This window comes from Pan paniscus, chromosome 9, assembly GCF_029289425.2.
Source record: "Pan paniscus chromosome 9, NHGRI_mPanPan1-v2.0_pri, whole genome shotgun sequence".
In the NCBI taxonomy this organism is placed as follows: domain Eukaryota; kingdom Metazoa; phylum Chordata; class Mammalia; order Primates; family Hominidae; genus Pan; species Pan paniscus.
In genome coordinates, this window is record NC_073258.2 from 117,559,813 (window position 1) to 117,580,780 (window position 20,968).

Sequence of the window (20,968 nt, forward strand, 5' to 3'; positions counted from 1 at the left end):
TAGTACATCTCACTGGGGCCAATCTCTCAGCTGGATGACACCCATCTGTTCAAAAGGTCAGGATTGAATTGGCATTTCAGGCAACAATTCCCCCCTAAGAGCGCATAATGAGTACAACCTGGCACCACCAAGGCGTTTTCACAGACACCGCTTTACAGCAAGGCCTTCTCTACTGCTCTGTGCTGCGGGACCGAATTCCCCCTGGAGCTGAGTTTTCAGCACTGACTTTAAATGACAGGGCAGGAGATGCAGGGAGTTCCGGGGAGGGAAGGATGGAAGAAACTGCTCAGTCTCAGGGTTGTACAGTTTACAGATAAATTGCTTTTTATTCCCTTGGATGGCAATGGTGAGGAGTGGTAAATTGCAAGATTCCTGATTTTGTCTAGGATGAATGCCGTGATGCTAATGGAACTATATTTTCTAAGTATAACTTACTAATTGCAATCCTGATCTCCTTCAGAATGATAATGAATATACTCATTAATTATAAAGTGGTACAAAACGAAATGATAATGGGGCCCCTTATGATGCTGTAATATTCTGCATTTAGCTCACTAATAAAACGACCAGAGTAATAATACCTCACATTTATGCACTGAACTCATACATTTCAGATGATCTGAATGTGCCTCTCTCTCTCATGCAAACATTACGTAGAAACAAACACATATATACATGTTTTCATCTCCACAGATACTCCGTAAGATACTCCATTGTTCCTCCAACACCTTCTTCACAGATGAGGAAAATCAGAATCAGAGGGATTAAATGACAAAGTTATCGTATTTATGATAGCTGCAAGAGCAGAATTAAGGTGCTCTGACTCTTGTTCCCACACTATTTACACTAAATTATGTTGGGCTGACTTTTTTTCTATTGCACAAGTTTAAAGTTAGCTGTTTGGATGGCAGTCAAGAATTTCTGGATTCCAAGAAACTGTGGTATGAATAAGGGAAATGGATCATCTATCTTATTGACTAAGTGTTAATTTTGTATCATGGTCCTTTGATTTTGAAAATGGACCCCTTGCCCACCAATACCCACTTCCTACATGCTTCTCCCCAAGAAGGTCCTGAAGCTCAGAAATTCTTTTTTTCTTAGGAACACAGAATACTAGCTGAAAAAAGATAACATTACTGAGTAAGTTGATTAGGGCAGACTGGCCCAGGACTTCCACTGTGAGGAGACACTTACCTCTGCTGGGCACCTTATTTTTACTGAATGCAGCAGTCGGCTGATGACCATAGGGATGTATCCCCAATTCTTGGGCATGACTCACAGTTCCTAGCAAAGATTCAGGGTCCCCAGGTCCACCGGTACTCAAGAGCAGAGGGCTGTCATGGCAACCTTTGGTCAATGTACTTGAACTCTTACTGTCTTGGAAGCCATCCTTGGCCCCCTCACACGAGCAGTCCTCCTCCATGCTCTCTGAATGCATCAGTGCCGGCTGGTGAGCATACCCGTGGGGCGGGGTGGGTGAGGAAGCCTGTGAGACACATTCTTGTGCCCTGATTTGTAGCAGATGCTGGGGGCTGGTGTGATGGTGATAAGAGTCAGCATTTTGATAAGATAAAGCCTGGCGCTCTGTCATGCTCTGTCCCCCAAGGCTGGGAGCCAGACTCCCCGCATCCCCTTGGTTCATGTGCCTGAACAGTTCCTGGTATTCTTGCTGTTGCTGCTGTTGCTGCTGCTGCTGCCGTTGTTGCTGCTGCCTTTTAATGAGCTGTGCAAACTCTGTTGGGGGCAGCCGGATGTCCGAGTGGCCGGTGAGCGAATGCCGGGGAGAAAGCAGTCCTTGAAGGATGTGGGGTACCTGCTGGTGTCTTGTATAGTCTGGCGGCGTGGGAGACAGCAGGGCCTGCTGTAGTGCCGACGTGGTATAGTGTGGCGGCTGCTGATGTGCACTGGGAGGGAAGGTGGGGAATTGGTCAAGTGGAGGGACTTTCAGGGCTTGGGTTGGAGAGAACCCCACTCCTGTTGAAGGGCTGTAGCTGCTGGGGGAACCCCGGGACTGGTCCGAAAACAGATGGGGGTGTAAATGCGGCTGGTCGTAGTTAGCAGGGGAGAACCGATTCACGTTCAAGCTGCAGACACAAAAGGGAGTACCAGACATCCATGTAACAAGTACTAGACTTCCCGGGAACAGCTCCTCCTCCTCAGTAGGGAGAACCCACTGGTACAGAGAACTGTGGTGTGACAGAGAAGTGGCAGATGTATGCATTGTCCCTATTTATTCCATTATTGGCTTGTCCAGTAACCTCCAAGGGACTGAGGGCACTGCGTGGGTAATAGATCTAGCTCATCTTGAAGGAAGCAACTTCAAGATGCTCCCTTCAAGAAAAGGGGAACTGGAATTTTTACACATTCCTCTAACAGGCCATTTTCTTCTTTGCAAGCAAATAATAAGGTAGCAAATAATAAGGTAGCTTTCCCATCTTCCACCTCAGTCTCATTAGAATTTTAACCCTGGGTCAATAAAAAGCTGACAAGTTCATTCCAAACCCAGCATCCTGATTTTAGAAAGCGTGAAACAAGAGCACAGCCTAGTCAGACCCATTCTCCTTCCCTCCTTTTCTCTCACTCTGCTAAGGGGCTTCCTCCCACCTGGATCCCATGCATAGATGGCTGGGTGACGTTAGGCAGTCTTACCTGTGAGCCTCTGCACTGTCAGCACTCAGCTGCTTGGACAAGGGACGGTGCCCATAGCTGAGGGTGGCCATCAGGTTGGTACGGTGCTGCATCTGCATCTGACCGGCACTGGGGCTGATGGAGATGCCGCGCCCACTGGAGCCTGCAGCTGTGCCTGGCATGTTGCTGAGCATGTCAACAGGCTCTTGGACTTGGATGGTGACCTGCTGTGACTGAGCAGGCTGCTGCATACCCAAGCAGGTTAGTGCCACGTTGGGAGGAGAGGAACAGTTCTCAGGTTGCTGCTGAAAGATTGCACTGCGGGAAGGTAAGCCTTGAAACTGGGAAGAAGATGCAGCCCCTGGAGAGAAAGGAACCTCAGAGTGACCAAGTGCCCAGGCCACCAGCCAGCCAGAAGTAATGAGAGCTAATGAGGATACTCAGACGACATACCAGCTAGAACAGTGCTTCTCAAACTGCACTGTGCATAGGACAAGTCTGGAGAACTTGTTAAACAGAAGATTCCTGGGTCCTATCTATATAATTCTGTTTCAAACTCTGATTCAGTAGGTCAGGATGGGCCCCTAAGAATTTGTGTTTCCAACAAGTTCCCTTAAAAGCTGGTCCATGGATTACATGGGGTAACTCGGATCTAGGCAGTGCTTCTTGAACTTTCACGTGCACACAAATGGCCTGGCATCTGGTTAAAAATGCAGACTCTAGGCCGGGCGTGGTGGCTGACACCTGTAATCCCAGCACTTGGGAGAACGAGGTGGGCGGATCATGAGGTCAGGAGTTCGAGACCAGCCTGGCCACCATGGCGAAACCCTGTCTCTACTAAAAATACAAAAATTAGCTGGGTGTGGTGGCGGGCGCCTGTAATCCCAGCTACTTGGGAGGCTGAGGCAGGAGAATCATTTGAACCCGGAGGTGGAGGTTGCAGTGAGCCGAGATCATACCACTGCACTCCAGCCTGGGTGACAGGGGGAGACTCCATCTCAAAAAAAAAAAAAAACAGACTCTAACAGGTCTGGAATATGACCTGAGATCTTACTTTTTCTCCCAATATTGGTGGCTGGGGGACCCCACTTTAAGTAGGAAGAGCCTAGAGGCCAATTCAGACTCTTCTCAAGGATCCTAGGGAGACTGACTAGGGACGTAGCTCGTGGAGTGTTACTCAAGAGATCCTAAGACGGCTGACCTCTGAAGACTCACAGTCACGTTATACTTATCTTCACTCCCATCTATACGCCCACAAGAGAGGGGCCCACGTGTATAGCAGACAGCCAAACGGAGGCATGACTATAAGGAAGGTTCTGGTAGCTGCTTTTTATTTGGTAGGGCTGGAGGTTTTGTTAAAAATATTAATAATAGTAAACTTTTATTGAGAACTATTTTGTGCCAGAGACTGTTCCAAGTGTTTTACGTATATCTACATACTGTACCATAATTATCCTCAGTTGACATTTGAGAAGTAATATGGTTTGGCTCTGTGTGTACCCACCCAAATCTCATCTCGAAGTGTAGTCCCCATGTGTCAAGGGAGGGACCTGGTGGGAGGTGACTGTATCACGGGGCAGTTTCCTCCATGCTGTTCTCATGATAATGAGGGAATTCTTGAGATCTGGTTGTTTGATAAGATTCTGGCGCTTTCCCCTGTGCAATCTCTCTCCTGCCACCATGGAAGATGAGCCTTGCTTCTCCTTCTGCCATGGTTGTAAGTTTTCTGAGGCCTCTCCAGCCATGTGGAACTGTGAGTCAATTAAACCTCTTTCCTTTATCAATTACCCAGTCTCAGTCAGTTCTTTAGAGCAGTGTGAAATGGACTAATTCAAGAAGTCAAGTTAACTTACCGAAGGGTTTACAGCTAAGAAACTGATGGAACCAGGATGCAAACCAAAGCAGCTTGGCTCTAGAGTCCATACCCCTGAATACTATGTTATTCTGCCTTTCAAATGGTTTATGGTGCTCAAAACTGAGACCATCATTTTTTCCCATGTGGCATAAAATGAACTGTTTGGTCTGAACCTCTCCACTCACCGTGAGGCTGGATCATGGCACTGCTCATGGGGGGAGGACTATTACTGGGCTGCCTGAAGAGATGGTTGTTGGGGTGGTTGGGGGGTGGGCTTGAAGGCTGAATCCTTAACCTTAAAAATAACAAAAGAGATACACAAAGAAGCTTCCTAAGGTGACAGTACAATCTTAAGTTTCAGCCATACAACATATATCAGTGGAAACTTTTTTTTTTTACTTTGATAAGCCTCATGTTAGAAAAATATACATAAGCCATCCACCACAGTGTATTTAAAACCTATCTACATCTTGTTTGAAAAGAACTCAGCCAAAATGGCAGAGTTCATTGTGGGCCTATGTCTGCCTCCTGTATTAGATATCAGATTACTTTGCTCATGGGGCTAAGGAAATGAAGTGGCACAGGAAGTTGGGATTTCAAGAAGGCTCCTGAAATTTACAGTGGTTTCTCTCCTTTTCAAATAGATTCTTGCAAGATGAATGCTCAAGTCAGTCCATATCTCCCAGTGAGTCAAGCCAAGGGTACCATGCTATCGAGACAATGGCTTAGGCACAACACAAAATGACTCATACCTCTGGAGCTGATGGGTAAGGAGGGCTGGCTGATTTTCACATGCAGCCTGAAGAGGTGGAGATGGCTGAGGAGGACAGATAGAGTCCTAAAACATATATGGGGAAAGGAAAAAAATTATTGTGAGCTTGAAGATTACTCAGAGCTATTCTCAGGAAGGGAAGAAACAGAAAGAACTATCTGTGTCTCAGATTTATGCTTTTGTTGTTCACCAGAAGGTCTGATTACCTTTACTCAAACATGTCAACCATAAACAGACCTCAAATCCACTTTGCACTGAGTGGTCTCCTCCAAAATGCACAGGCAAATCAGCCTGAAAGCAAACTCCAAACAAGTTGGAGAAAGCAAAGAGTGAGGGCCTACTTGAATTTGTTGCTGGAGAATTTGATGGTGCTGCTCCTGCTGGTATAACATATGCTGCTGCTGGGTCTTCTCCAGGGTTCTTTCATCAATCTGCCCCCCGTACATCTTCTGCAGCTGCTCACACTCCTGAAGGGAAAGTAGTTAATACAGATGGGATGCAGCCAGACCCGCCTCATGCAGTGATTTCAGCAGATGCAGATCTGCCTCCAAGCTCTCATGGGCAGAAAGAGCCGCAGAGAACAGTGTCCTTGATGAGCAATTAACTCATTTACCTAAGTATCTGGTGCACTAAACAGATTCACATCCTGTTCTGTATGAATGAATGGAAAACATCAAGGATGGCCTTTGTATGAGTACAAGTGTCCAATGTGAAATCTGTGTACAAAGCACATGCCATTGGAAGCTTGGTCATCAGGAAGGCAGAAAGGAAATTGGCTCTTTATAGAATCTTTATAGTACAGAAACATATAGAGGTACATTTCCTTCCTCTGAGAGTACCGTTCCATACCACCTGGAGAGAATGCCAGGTGGTAACAACGTACAGCAGGTTTAATCAAGACCCAGCATCCTAAATCATGCGCAGAGTGCCAGGCGTGCAAGGTGGCTCACGCCTGTAATCCTAGCACTTTGGGAGGCCAAGACGGGCGGATCACCTGAGGTCAGAAGTTCGAGACATAGCCTGGTCAACATGGTGAAACCCTGTCTCTACTAAAAATACAAAAATTAGCTGGCATGGTGGTGCACGCCTGTAGTCCCAGCTACCCAGGATGCTGAGGCAGGAGAATCTCTAGAACCCAGGAGGCGGACAATGCAGTGAGCTGAGATTGTGCCACTGCACTCCAGCCTGGGTGACAGAGCAAGACTTGGTCTCAAAAAAAAAAAAAAAAAAAAAAAAGTAGCACCTTCTCTGGTGGTTCCCACAGAAACCCAAGCCCAGAAATTCCTTTCCAATGAACTAGAGACAGGAGAAAAATTTAGTCCCTTCACAGGAGAAGGAAGTTTGATCCTGGGGAGGGCTGTACATAACACAAAGTAAAGAAAGTGCATTAGAAAGCTATACTTTCTTTTTCTTTTAAGACAGAGTCTCACTCTGTTGCCAGGATGGAGTGCAGGGGTGTGATCTTAGCTCACTACAACCTCTACCTCCCAGGTTCAAGTGATCCTCCCATCTCAGCCTCAGGAGTAGCTGGGACTATGCTAATTTTTAATCTTTTGGGGGAGAAAGGGTTTGCCATGTTGCCTAGGCTGGTCTAGAACTCCAGGGCTCAAGCAATCCTCCCACGTTGGCCTCCCAAAGTGCTGGGATTATAGGCGGGATCCACTGCGCCCGGCCCAGAAAGCTATACTTTTTTAACCTATAAAACTGCAATGTTGCTGACATAAAAGGGGTACGTTTACCACCCCAGTCCTCCTGCAATCCTGGCCTCTGTCACCCATGCTCCTCCAGGGATGCCTGCCACCTCTTCCATTACCTGCTGCAGCTGTTTGATGCTGCTGTTGTTGCCCATTTTTTCCAGGTGAGCTTTGAAGGCCTGGATGCTCGCAGCCCCATCTGAGAACCGGCGCACAGGGGAGAAACGCTCCGTAGGGAGGTGCAGAGTGTTGGAGTCCTTGTAGGTAGAGCTGAATATATGGGAAGAGAAGGTTAGAGGCTAGGACTCAGGGGCTTTGACCAAATCACACAGGGACTGCTGTTCCAGACGAACATAAAGACGGCTGGCTGCCCAGGTAGCCCTGCATATTATGCCACTTTCATGCCATTTCCAGACATCAGTCGTTTCCCTAGCCTGCTTCCCTTTAGAGGGCTCCAGGTGTACATCTTCCATCTCTACTTACCTTCGGTTGGCTTACTTTCCAAGCCTGGTGAGGTCCTGAGATCAAGTACATCCAGTTCTTATAAATATACTAGGCCAGAGAGAAAAGCTTCTCAATATCCTTCAGGCCAGACTGTACAGAAGCTCTTGCTTTTATAATCATATGTCTATCTAGTGCCTTTAGAAACCTTAAATTCACCATTTGAGCCAAAGTTTTCCCTGAGCAATGATCTCCGTATGGCCAGAGGGAAACAACAGTCTGTTTTGTGGTCAAAGGTCTGGCCTGGAACTCATAGGTTCTGTGACAGAAAATAGAAGGTGGCGATTGGGTGGGGGAAAATGAAGACTTCTGATCCTGGGATGGAGACAACAAATTCTTAAGGAATGTGGGCCTTGAGATCCTGCACGTACCTGGTCAACAAATAAGGTCACCTACTGTGAAAATCAACTTCTCAGAGCAGCAGCACTCACCCAACCTCCTAATGAAAGAGGAATCATATGGATTACCTTCAAAGACCCCACTGCTCAACTGGAACACAGCCAGAATCTTACAGAAAGAAAGAACAAGCTATTGATAAGGAATGCCTAAGACAGCATCGGGGTTAGAAGCTAACACCTACTCTTGTGACCTGATGATCAGAAAGAGATGTTTATGGGCTGAGGTAAGCAGATAAAAGACTGCCAAGGCAGCAGCATTCCAGTAGCAGATGGAAAGGATCAGGGTTTCATGTCCAGGGCAGAGATGCCATTACACTGAACTTTGGATGAAATGATGTGCTACCTTGCCAGTGATTCATTTGGGACTGAAGCAGAACCACAGCTCAGGAAGCAGGTTAACAAGCGAGTTCAAATACAATGCAGACAGCGCGGGACCAGGAGGAATCTAATGACCGTGCAGAGGTATCCAGAGAGTTCTGGCAGCAGGTGAAAGCCTTTTACCCTGTCTTTGCTAATGATGGCTTTTGTTTCAGACTCTACCTGAGGCTTGACCCAGTAGTGAGCTAATGAAATGAGCACGAACATGTATTTGGTTCAGTAACATAAAAAACAAATGAATTTGGGGGGCCACAATCCAGGAACAGGGATCATGAAGGCTGTGTTGAGAAGCATTTCCTTATAACTTGTCATTTCTGTTTCTACTTCAGGTTGAGTTAAAGCAAGTAAGTACTATTTTCTCCTAAAATTTGATTCCTATGCTTTCAATGTTTTCTGAAATGGACATGTTTCTGATCCCCTCAGAAAGCCATGTTCTTCAAGTAGCAATACAGTCTTTCTGCACAAAAATAATTCTCTCCCATCACAGAAAATCCCAGGTCCAGGTATTTCATGACTTTTTCAGAAGCTCAGGTTGTGAAGAGACTGATACCCAGGTCAGTCCAGCACAGTAACCTCAGAGGAACGGTTCTGATGCAGTTGCTCATTTGAGAAGCATTGATAAGTATCAATTGTGCTTGATTTTATTTTTATTTGCAATCACACTCAAATTCAGGATGGCCTCGCATTAGGCTGATACTCCCACACTATACTCTTCAAGGAGGGACTTGGTTCCCCACCTGGATAAAATCTATCTTGTGTTAGTTTAAAAAAATTTTTTAGTTACACTTTTTAAAACATTTTTAACCTTAAATTACACATTTCCAGAAATGAAAAGGTTGATTAGACCACTCTTCTGTTTCCATGTTGAACTTCATCTCTTCTACCCCAGAAGGATAGCTATATATACTGTTCTTTAATCATTTCCTCCAGAAAATGAAAGGAATTCAAGAACCCATCCAGGCCACCCGTATTCCATGTTTTATAGCCTTGGAAAGTTTCTCATTTCCCCTGAAGACTGGCTTTAATCTCTTTTGCTGCATATTTGTATAGTGATCCCATCAAGACATGCTGGGTTTGCACAAATGCCCCATCTTATGCAATTTGCCACTCATAAAACATCATTTTCTTCCAATTCGAACAGGCTTGGCCACAGGCAACCCTCAAAACACCAAAAAGGTTCACATGAAAACAGACAGCAGATAGATTTCCAGCAGGCAAGGCCTTGACAATGACTCTAGGCAGGGTGGATATCACACAGACAGAGCTGTGGTCCAGTGTGGACCTCCTTGAGTAACAAATGTCAACAGAATATAGGGTCTGTGATAAAGCCTGACTCTGGAAATGTGACGATCTTCATGTTCCCCTCATAAGAAGACCTCCTGAGGAACACCTAGAATTCAAGGATACCTAAAGGACTTCAGCTAAACAACAGACTCAGACAAGGGCTGAAACATTAAGTGTCAGGCTGTGGAGGAAGGGAAGAAGGAGACAAGGAGAAAAGAAGGAATAAAGGGTGTATTAGATACCAGTGTAGAGCTTGAAGTTATGAGAAATCACAGGAAACGTATAGGGGAGGAGAAGGCAGCTCTCCAGTAATCACTCAAAGTGCTCTTTATTTATTTATTTATTTATTTATTGAGACGGAGTCTCACTCTGTCGCCCAGGCTGGAGGGCAGTGGCATGATCTCGGCTCACTGCAACGTCTGCCTCCCGGGTTCAAGCAATTCTCCTGCCTCAGCTTCCCGAGTAGCTGGGACTACAGACGCCCACCGCCACACCCGGCTAATTTTTGTATTTTTAGTAGAGACGGGGTTTCACCATATTGGCCAGGCTGGTCTTGAACTCCTGACCTTGTGATCCACCCGCCTCGGCCTCCCAAAGTGCTGGGATTGCAGGCGTGAACCACTGCGCCTGGCCTCAAAGTGCTCTTTAGTGTGTACGAACACTGTAAGTCCTGAGAGACTTTCATTAGAAAAAGCCTGTCTTTCTGTGCCATCAGAGTTTTATTTGAGAATTGTCATTCTTGCTACTCCTAACAGACCATTTTTACCAAGTTACTCATAGTCATTTATGAAAGCTTATCTTCCTTCTTTTAGGGTTCCAACGTGGCACTAATTATGTCTCACTCTGCTCAGAGTTCACTTGCCTCTGCTGATTATGTTGATGCCAAATGGGTAACCAGCCTCAATAAAAAAAATGTGTCAAGCTTGCCAGTGCAAGCTGGCTGCAAGATTTCATTACACCACATATATAAACCTAATTTCCTTGGAATCTGATTGCTTTTCAACCTTCCCAAGGCTGCTTTTCAGTGTCCTCCCCAAAAGACAGAAATAAAATACGCTCTAGCAACTGGTGGCGGCTTTGAACGTGTGGGCCATGAGCTTGGGGATAGCTTCGGAGTGGCCAAGACTGAGATTTTTAGTCATCAAGATATTCACAGAAGATAATCATCTTCTTCAACTAGCAAAGTGTCATTCCGCAGCTGCTTCCAGGCTTACTTGGAGTCAATGAAGTTTTCTTGGTCAGGAAGGTTAAACTTGCTTTTATTTCTTCAAGAGAATGGATTATAACCATAACCGAACCTAGCAAAAGATTTTTGCCATCAGAATATTGAAAGAATGACCTCTTAAATACATCGCTCAAGAGGATCTCTGCTCTACTATTCACAAGGGGCTTTGTCTTCATTTCCAGGCTGGCGGTTCAATGGTAACATGATATGAAATGCTCATTCTTTTGAAGGTGATGGATTATTAAAGGTCAAGTCTATCGATATGGCTAAAAATCTTCCTGTTTCCAGGTGGCCTTCTGAGAGTTTCACTTTCTTGCAGGTCTCAAGTTCAATTTTATCTATTAATCAACATCTAGAATCATGGGAATCAAATGCAGACAATAAACAGGTCTGCAAGGTAATGGGAGAGAGGAATCTCGCATTGCTCCAGGGCGCAGTAAAAAACCTTTGCCCTGTGCATTGCCTACTGCAAGGAGCTGAGAAGATGTGAGTTCAGGATGACAGCTGGCTTCTATTTAAAGCCACGATGCTAGTCACCGTCGCTGTGAGACTAATCAGAAGGGTGCCTGTCCGATGAGCCTCAAGGAGCTCGCACAGCTCATGTGGCTACTCACCGATGCTGATCAGGTACCAGGTGAGGAGGCCAGACCCGGGAACGGAAAGGCTGCTGTCCTAGCTGCCGTTGTAGGTCCGGTGGGATCTCAGCTGTAGGGTTGGTCATGGCCAGTGTATGTCTTTTGGACCTATTTGCCAAGTACCTGCAACAAGCAGGAGCACATTTCATAGTAAAAAAGACAGACAGGAATATTCCTCCACAAGAAGCATTAGAAGTTAATCCAAAGCACTCAATGAAATAGTGCCAGAGCTCACGAAGGGCTTGATGGCAAACAGATCCCTGACTGGATGGAAGTGAAACATGTCTAACTGGCCAACAAAAGTTGGCTTGACAATGAAGTGGCTGAATTTTGAACCTAAGAATAGCCATTGAAGAGAAGAGAGAAAGTAGATCTAGCTCACAAAGATGAGATCACTTTTCCTTGCTTCATTCTACTCGGTAGAAGAATTTATTTTCTCCATGTTAATTTATTCATCTTTTCCCTCCAAATTTCCAAAATACAAGTCAGAGGAAATGAGCCCTAAGGACTATTCCTAGAGATGAACCTGGGGAGATATTCAGAAGGACTCTGTGCATGTCTCTCGATCTCACAGGCCCCAGGTTTGAGACTTTCTTCACTACAGGTCACAGAAAACTGATTCTTCCATTTGAGGATAAATGAATTCCAAAACCACCCTTTCCCTCTCGCTTGGTGACTATAACTCAATCATCAGAGAAGAAAAACTGATGTTGTCCTTGGGGAACCAACATTCTGTAGAGGATGAAGAAATAAAACCACATGAAATGTTTAGTTAGGGAGGGAAAAAGCAAGGCAAAAAATAAAAACAGAAGAGTCTCAAAAGACGAAGAGTTCCCAAACTGATGGCTTTTATTCGGAAGATCTTTCAGACCCAGCACTTAGTTAATACCATCAATAAGATATTGTCCCTCTTTGTCTGGTGGATGACTTCCTCCACCGCTGCTGCTCTTCTGGAGGCATGAATAAAAGAGGCACTACACCTTTTTTATTACATCAAAACTGATGGGCATTATACCCTTGAAATGTTGGTCTAAAGAAGAAAGAAGGTAGACCTGGAGGAAGGAAAGTCTAAGACAAAGAAGATAAAATATTGCTGTCTCTTTTAAGGTAGAAAGGCAGTAAATTTCCTGATTTCTCATTTCTTCATGACCCAGTAGGGCCCATTTGTAACCTTATATACCCTCTTATCAGCAAACTATAGAAACAACAGCATCAAGGGAAAAAAAAAGTTACCACAATTTTCCTTCTATTGGCCAAGCTGTAGAAGGAGCTGGCCCACCTGCCAACACCCCTGTTTGCCATGGTTTTCTTTCCACATAGGACCAGCTGCTTTCTGAATAGCAGCTCTCATACAGAGCTACTGGGGATAGGATGAGAGTCCTAGCCAGCAACTGTCAGGTTCTTAAAAAATGGTCTCATTTCATTCTTAACTATCTTGCCCCTTTCAGCTAAAATCAGTTAACAGACTGTAGAGTAATCAGTGTTATGTGAACTTGCCAAAGAGTAAGCCATTAATGTTTTAATAACCATTGGATAAAGACACCCAAAGTTCCCCAAAAGCCCATGAAAACCATTTTATTTCAACTTCCCTCAAAGGAAAAAACATATAATCTTGAAGAACACCTGTATTTCTGGGAAAATACATGCTGGATTCTGGTGAAACCCCCTCCCCGGATAATAAGAAAATCAACTCCCACAAGGGGGCATGCATGGAGCTGAGGACCAGGGCTAATGGAACTGAGGCCAAATGAACAGTACAGCATGCCTGATGGTCACTGCCGTTCTCTGTGAGTTAGGCATCTCTCAACAAGGTTCTGTAAACAATGGATATTTGCATCTGTCCCTGGCCCGAATCCCATATTCTCTTTTTCAATATCTCTTTGTTGGTACAAGGGGGTGGAAGAAGCACACAGCAAACAGTACAAGAGGTATTCATTCTCCTGGAAAGGAAAAGTCCATGCCAGAGGTCCATGGCCAGACTAGCTAGGATCACTGTCATCCCACATCTCCAATTCCTTTTCAGTAAACAGTTCTTGGCAGGTACGAGCAGGCTTTGTGCCTTGTGAATACTATCAGAGTTGCAATATGAAGGCAGGGGACAAGGAAGAAGGAGGGAGGAAAGAAAAAGTTCTTATGGTTATTGCTGTCACTTAGGGGACTTCCAATGGTGCTTACAGAAATGACATTTTCTGGGTAGTCTTCTGTTACTTCCATGTGGGGTGGAACATGCCATCTGGCTTGAGCAAAGAGACCACACAAATGTTGAAGCTGCACTGTACCACCTCCTTGGGCAGAGGTGACCTTTCGCTGGTTGCAGGGGAGCCTGCCCAGGGGCTTCTGCAAGCACTGCCAGATGTCACATTACCTCTGCACAGCTTCCTGGTCTGGCTCCCCGTCCGAGCTCTCCTCGTCCACAGGGGTAACTGCTGGCACTGCCTGAAGAGAGACAGGAAGGAAAAGCTCAAGGTGGCAGCTTATTCTGTCATGCCTCTTACTCTAGTAACTGGGCTTGGGGCAGGACTTTCTGTTAACTTTCTTATTTACAGAACTTTTCTAGACTCCTGGGTTATACAGGATTTTCATATACCTATTTTTCCATTTTTACCTTGCTTAGGTAATACTAATTAGAATTTCTTCCTCTTATTTATCTTCATTCATTCATTTATTAATCTAACAAATAGCCAAATGCTTACTGTTACAGGATAAAATGTGAATTTACAGACATAGACCTTGCCCTCATTTTACAGTCTAGTAGAGGATAGAGACAAGTAAACAATTACAAAATAGCATGATCAAGTCTTCTAATGGGGGTGCTTGGGAATTAAGGAAGGCATCCTGGAGGAGGTAGCACCTAGCAGGAACCTGAAGGATGCACAGGAGCTGGTCAGGCAAAGAGGGACAGGAGTTACAGGTTTCCAGGCAGAAGAAAAGAGAAGGCCTGTAGGTGTTTGAGGACCCGAAAATACAGTAGAAGATTGTTTACCTGAAATGTCTAGGACTTGACCTGTTGTTTCATATTAATGTGATTTCCAGAGTTTAAATGTCTTAACTCCAGGAAAGCATAGTGAATTACTGAAATTACATTTTAGTACATAAGATACAATTGTGTAGTATCAATTCACTGCTTTAAAATAGTTGTTACTCGCCAAAACATGTGAGTGAAATGAGAACCACCACAATGCTTGTATCACTGTGACTTTCCCATCTGCATCCTTGCTAGCTACCCATAGCCTGGGTGCCCACATCATCATCATGCCACAGTCACTAGAACAAAAATCACACTTCAATTATTATAAAAGAGCATTTTACAAAATGGATAATTACAAAACAAAACAAAACAAAACAAAACACTCCTGGAATAATTTTGTCTGAAAGCTCCCAGGGTTCCTGGATCCCTTACCACAGTTCTACAAGGGTGGAGTGAACAGGGTGAGGCAGGAAGTGGCTGTAGATGAGGCAGAAGAGGAACGCTGTGGCCAGTGACAAACGGTCTTGAATAACACACTAAGAAGTTTGAGGAAGAACAGTGGTGAATCACTAAAGGATTTTAAGCAGGGGCATGATGTTATAAAGATTTATATTTGCAAAAGCCAGCTTACTCTAGCTGCAGTGTGAAAAGGGCTGGTGGCAGGGATCAGGGGACATGACTGGAAGCAAAGAAGTCAGTTAGGATGCCGTGGTGTTCGTCTACACAATGGATGACAGTGACCTGAGTTAAGGAAAGGAAAGTGGAGAGGATGTTTCATTCACAGGCACTGGACAACTGACTTGATACGGCAAATAAGAAAGACAAGAGTTAAAGATAAAATTCACATCCCTAGCTTGTGTAACCCGGAGAATGACAGTGCCATTCACTGTCACCCAAGAGGAGGAGCAGGTTTTACTGAGTCATGGTAAGTTCATTTGGGACATGTTGAATTAAAGTTGCGAATACTTGTGGAATAACCAACTAAATCTATCCCATAGGCAGTCATGTACACGTATGTGTAGAACTCAGGGGAGCATTCTGGGCTGGAGAATCAGAGAGTAACTGAAATTACGGGAGTGGACAAACTCATCCAGAGAGAGTACATCAAAGGACATGGGAATAGGGCCTAGGATAAAACTCTGGGTTTTGCCAACCTCAAGGAACAAGCAGAAAGGAAATGTGAAAAGGAGAGGTGGGGGAAAACACAGGGAATGTGGTGCCACAGACACCAAGAACAGAAAATATTTCAAGGAAAAAAGAAGTCAACAGTGATTAATACAGTTGGGACGTCCAAAAAGATAAAAGGTTAAAAATGTCCACTGGATTTATCAACAAGAACTTGTTAGTGACCTGGGCAAAAACAGTTACAGTAGACACAGTAAGTCACCCCACGTCCCATAAAGCTGACCATGATCCTTCCAAACCTGTCTTGCCCATCTCTGAATGCCTCTGCCACCTAATTTTCCATGTTATTACTGTGGTACTTAATCACATATGATCTTGTACTATTATTCAAATACTTCACATATGTTGATCTTGTCAGTGATGCCAAGGGCTATGATATATAATTCTTTCATTACTGAAAGTGTGGCCCATGGACCCATGCCCACAAACTGTTTTGTTACCAATTCATGATAAGGTAAGTACAGAAATCAACAAAAGGCTTTCAGAAACTTTTAGCAATTTAAAAAAATAAATAAAGAGACACTTTTAGCAATTTAACAGAGTAATTTTGTCTGTTGAACTCAATAAAAAATGCCTTGTATTTTATATGTGTTTAAATTTTCACTGTTCTAATGTTTCACTTTTACTATATTTTACAAGGGATTAACCCATGATGGATTAAAGGAGGGAAAAGGGTCCTCAAAGCAGCACTGCCCTTAAAACATCTCCAAGGGTGATGGATATATTTACTACCCAATCTTATGGTACTATGAGATTGAATGAATAAATGAATGAATGAATAACCTATGACAGGAAAATAAACAGAACCCAAGGGAGAAAAAAAATCTCTGAATGTGACTATCATATGAAGGACATGTGACTAAGATAACTGACTCGGCTAAAGCTGTGGGAGCAAATCATCAAGTGATCCAGGTTATGCCAAACATGTGAGGTGTGTTTATCAATGGAGAAAGCATTAGTGAAAAGGCAATTTTGGAAGCCAGTCTAGAAACCAATTAATTTAAGGGCACTTTGGCCTTCTGGCAGGGAAAGGTTGCCTGGGAGAAGGCTCTGAGTTAGGCTGCTACCTGCCCCAAGCTGGCAGGAGTGCAGCTGGACTTAACCAGGGTACCTGTGAGCGCCCATTGAGGAAAAAGCTCTCCAGGAGTGGAGTTCAATGTAGAAATAACTTGGCTAAGTAAGTAAGTTCGCCAAAAACAAAGTGTGGAAAACTGTACTGGCCTGAAGAAAATGGGCTGGAGCATCCTAAGTTTGGAGAAAAAGGAAATTCAGACATGTAGGTTGGCCCTGGGTTCCCAACCCCAGGCTCACAACCTTTTTATCAAAAGCCTCTGAGACAGTGAATTGGGCTCTGTGCTGCTACTCACTGGTGTCATGGTGACAAGCGGAGAGGGTCCCCGTGGGCGCTTCAGCAGCTGCTGGGCATGCAGTTGGATGTTGGCTCCTCCATCTGATGCCCTCCGGCCAAGGGGGCCCATTCCATTCAACAGCTGTAGCGTGGGCGGCTGTAGGAGAGACTGCTCCTGCCAGGAACAGAGTGGGGAGGACGGACCATGAGATGAGGGGAAGGCGGGGAGAAAGGGGCAAGCCACTCATCTGTGGAAATTAAGGGAGCCATGGGTCATGACAGAGACTAGAGGACGCTTCCCGCTCACCCGAGCTACTTTGCAAGATAAATCATCTTTCTCTATAAGTAAACCCTTAAGTCCTAGGGAAGGTGCCTCATAGCCTCTCAAAGGAAGCTCAAGTTTGTTTCTTCTGGAGCCAGCCCTCTTCCATGTCTAGGTACCTTGTACTCAAGTTGCCCGGTTGGTTGCAAATTTTGCATAGGCAACAGGTTGTGCATGAAGTTCACATTAGGGGCCACCTGCAGGAATGGAGCCTGGGGGTTGACTCCAGGAAAGCCAGGTAGGAGCTTCTGCAGATCTTCCATAACTTCCGTGCTGATACGAAACAGAATGACAGAGAAGTTTAGTTAACATTCTTACTCAAAAGTGCTTATATCCCAAAATTGATGGCATTGCTATGTTCAGTACAACTTATTTTATTTTCTTCCTGAATTTATGTTTCTCTTTAAGATCCTAAAGCAAAGCAAAAGCCTAAAGTGTGGAATTTAACTCTCTGCTCCTTTACTATTTGGGACGAAGGATTGCTATTCTTTATTGGCCATTCATGTAAAACCAACAGCTCTGAGCCAAGAGGAAATAGTGGCACCAGTCCAGTTCAGGTTTTCAAATCCTGGAGGTGAACACCAAGTTTCTGGAGAACATGGGCCATCCACTAAGATAATGGCTGCCTGAAGTAGCAACTGATTCACCAGGGAAAGAATGCAATTACTCTTGTCAGTGCTGATAGGACAGATAAGTACTAGATGTACAGGGCTATCTTGCTACAATGATAGGTTTTACAGCATACTTTACAGTAAGACATCTTTCCACTAACAGAGCGACTCAGGGCTCCACCCCTTTAAAGCTATCTCAGTCTGTGGAGCCAGAATGTTCCCCTATTGCCTATTTGATCATAGGCTGAGAACAAGAGACATAAAGCAAGCACATCAGCAGGCATGGGAGTCTTTTTTGGAAATTCACTAGAAGAAAAGAGATATTTATAAGAAAACCAGCTTTGCCCTGATTTGACCTCTCAGGAGAATTCTTGCCACAACCTTCTCTTCCTACTCAGCAAAGAAAATATCCAGAAAAGAGGTAAGGCTATTTTAATGTTGAGAGTCTTCAACCGTGGAACAAAAATGGGGCGAGCTGGCCTTCAGTCCATTTTTTCCAGTGTGCAGGCAGCAGGGAACATCATGAAAGACTATTTTGGGAAAACACTTTGGGAAACTGTTGTTATTGGATTTTGGATCCTTATTCATTTAAATTTTAATTGTCTACATACATAAATTACATCATATCATTTGTCCACTTGGCCACTGGATTAGATCTCCTCTGGGGATACAATGTAGTAGGAAATGTGCCATGGTAGACACTGAAAGTCAGGTGACAATTCTTTGCCCCAGTGTTAGTGAGGGCTGTTGGCCGGATACTCACCGTGGGTCAGCCACACCCACTGTGTGCCTCCTCATTGACAAATAGCGCACCAATGCTTCCGGGGAAGGCTCTTCACCCTCATCACTGTCCAAATTCAGTGTCCCATCCGGCTGAGGTGGAGGGAAACACCATTGAGTTAGAAATCAGAAGGAAGGGAAGCAAGGATATGGCAAAGAAAGTGGTTTCAGCTGACAGCTCCCACAGGTTGCTACTTGCCTCCACAATTTGGTTCTCTGGGTTGATCAGCTGCACCTGGGGAACGCTGATGTTCATAGCAGTACCTGCCTGCTCCGCCTGGAAAGCAGTACATACATATACACACATACCTTTAACACTAGAGAGAAATAATGAGTCTTTCCAAGTAGTCTTGATTGCTAAAGTCTATGTTTCCCTGATTACTAAAGTTTTTGGTTCATCGGCCCTTAGAAGTCACAACAAGGAAGCATCCTGTGAAGAGGATAGCATCGCCTCATGATTTGCTATTTCTTCAAAAAAACAAAAGGCACAACTATTGTTGCTCATCCCTCCTCTCCATCAAAAAAGGTTCAGATCTTTGATTGGCCTCTGACAAAGGAAGAGATGACAAATGGGAGGAGACAGAGGTAAGGAAGAGCAAGAAACTCTCGACTTAGGGTTAGTGAGCAACAGCTAACCTTTACCCCCCTGGTGTTACTTGTCCTGAACTAGGTCACTGGAGTTATTGCCCACCTGGATATTGACTGGTGCTTGAAAGGCCAGGGCTCGGGGCATGCTAGGAAGTGCTCCGAGACGCAGGGTTTTATGTCTCTTATGTCGATCACACAGCAGGCTGTAGATTGCACTATAGTGATCATAGGCATCTGATCTTAATGACTACCAAGAGAGAAGGGAAAAGAGTACAAAACCCTGGTGAAATGGCATGTTGATGACCAGAACCCTTTCAGTAATAACATTAGCCAAAGCACCTTCTTTCCTTCTTTCCAAGGCCCAGGAAGGGGCAGAGGAAGAAAAACAGGAGGAAAAAAAAGGCCCAAGTTCCCGAGAAGGCGAAAAATGGAAAAAGCAGGTTAGAGGAACTGCTACATCCCACTTTGTTCTCCACTCCTTCGGAGATACCTGCAGTGTCTGTTCTTTGTCCAGTCCCATGTCCTCCATGGCCAAGAGGACATCCTCATTCAGGGGGTCCACCTGTCTTTCTTCCTTTAGTTGCTGGCATTCAGCTATTAACTGTAACATAAAAAGGAGGAAGCTGTCAACCCCCCAATTAACCACATCAAATGTGGCACAGCATATATAATGACCAACCTGTTCCATGCCCTCTGGCTTGGGATATTTTTGGCCTCAGACAAAGTCTAAGGAAGAGAGCCCTGAGTGATCAGCTGTAAACAGACAACAACTCACTGTTTCCTGAGCTCCCTGGCATACCTGGGATGGCCACAGTGGGTTAAATAAAAGCATGCTACAGAAGCCACTGAATTGAGCACACTAAGACAAGAGGAAGGCGACATCCCCATGGTAGGTAAGCTGCAGAACTGCAGGCTGTGCTATCTCAAAAGCCAAAAACAGACGATAATTTGGGGACACATGGTAGGGAACCATGATCACTATTCTCCAGCAGTTTAACTGGTTTTACATTCCTTCTCGCTTGCTTCACGTGCTGCTTTAGTGTTACATAATAGTTCGTTCCCAGTGTCTGCCTTTCAGGTTATGGCCTGATTACAATCACATGCAAAGGAGGCTGCAGCAGCTTTCAGAGGAGTCCCCTGCAGCAGCGGTTCCCAGCTCACCCTGTCAAAGTTGGGATCGGCGTCCCCTAGCTTCATCCACTTGTGCTTGCAGATCTGCTCCATGGAGAGGCGCTTATTGGGATCTAACACCAACATATGGCGGATCAAATGCTCACATTCTGCAATGGACAAACAGCCTGCCTTCAGTCTCTGGTGAGGGGAGGCACCAGGGGAGTAGAGGAACCAGGGGCAAAGCCAGCAGGGAGGCTATCCAACTCCCTGCTTCTAATTTTGTCTCTCTTGCTCTTTGATCCTTACCTATTCTGTTGCTTATGCCACCAGAAGGGGCTAAGCAAAGGCAGAGAGAGGTGGAGAAAAAGAAACTCAAGTGTGGTAGTCTGGTTGTTGCCTTCACCAAAAGGCTGACCAGAAAAGGTCTGGGGATAATCCATGGATTTCATTTATTTATATTATGTATATGGCCCCATTTAACACAAGTAATGAAGAGTAGAATGGCCTCTAAAGAGATTCAGTATCTTACAAGGTTCTCAAAATATTCAGTTCTATCCTCCTAAATGTACCACCATGCGCATACTAATGCTTTTGGCTTAGGTGTGCAATACCCTTCTTCAAAACTCAGGGAACTTGAATTTAGGTGTGTGGGGAGAGAGCCACAGGCTACTTCTCTCCTATGC

General features: G+C 44.8%; 1 protein-coding gene across 8 annotated transcripts in view; it reads right to left on the minus strand.

The window, feature by feature from the left end:
* Positions 1-20,968, minus strand: part of SIK3 (SIK family kinase 3) — a 251,912-nt gene that overhangs the window by 13,200 nt on the left and 217,744 nt on the right. Inside the window, exons 7-21 of one of the 8 annotated variants that reach the window (XM_034933782.3) lie at positions 20,334-20,452; positions 19,663-19,773; positions 19,276-19,419; positions 18,784-18,861; positions 18,568-18,677; positions 17,313-17,466; positions 16,891-17,046; positions 13,736-13,806; positions 11,350-11,493; positions 7,069-7,219; positions 5,597-5,722; positions 5,236-5,321; positions 4,669-4,778; positions 2,650-2,989; positions 1,195-1,904 (exon numbers count right to left, since the gene is read on the minus strand). In XM_034933782.3, the coding sequence (XP_034789673.1) occupies positions 1,195-1,904; positions 2,650-2,989; positions 4,669-4,778; positions 5,236-5,321; positions 5,597-5,722; positions 7,069-7,219; positions 11,350-11,493; positions 13,736-13,806; positions 16,891-17,046; positions 17,313-17,466; positions 18,568-18,677; positions 18,784-18,861; positions 19,276-19,419; positions 19,663-19,773; positions 20,334-20,452 (2,610 nt within the window). The other 7 variants (XM_034933779.3, XM_034933783.3, XM_034933781.3 and 4 more) reach the window with 7 other exon arrangements.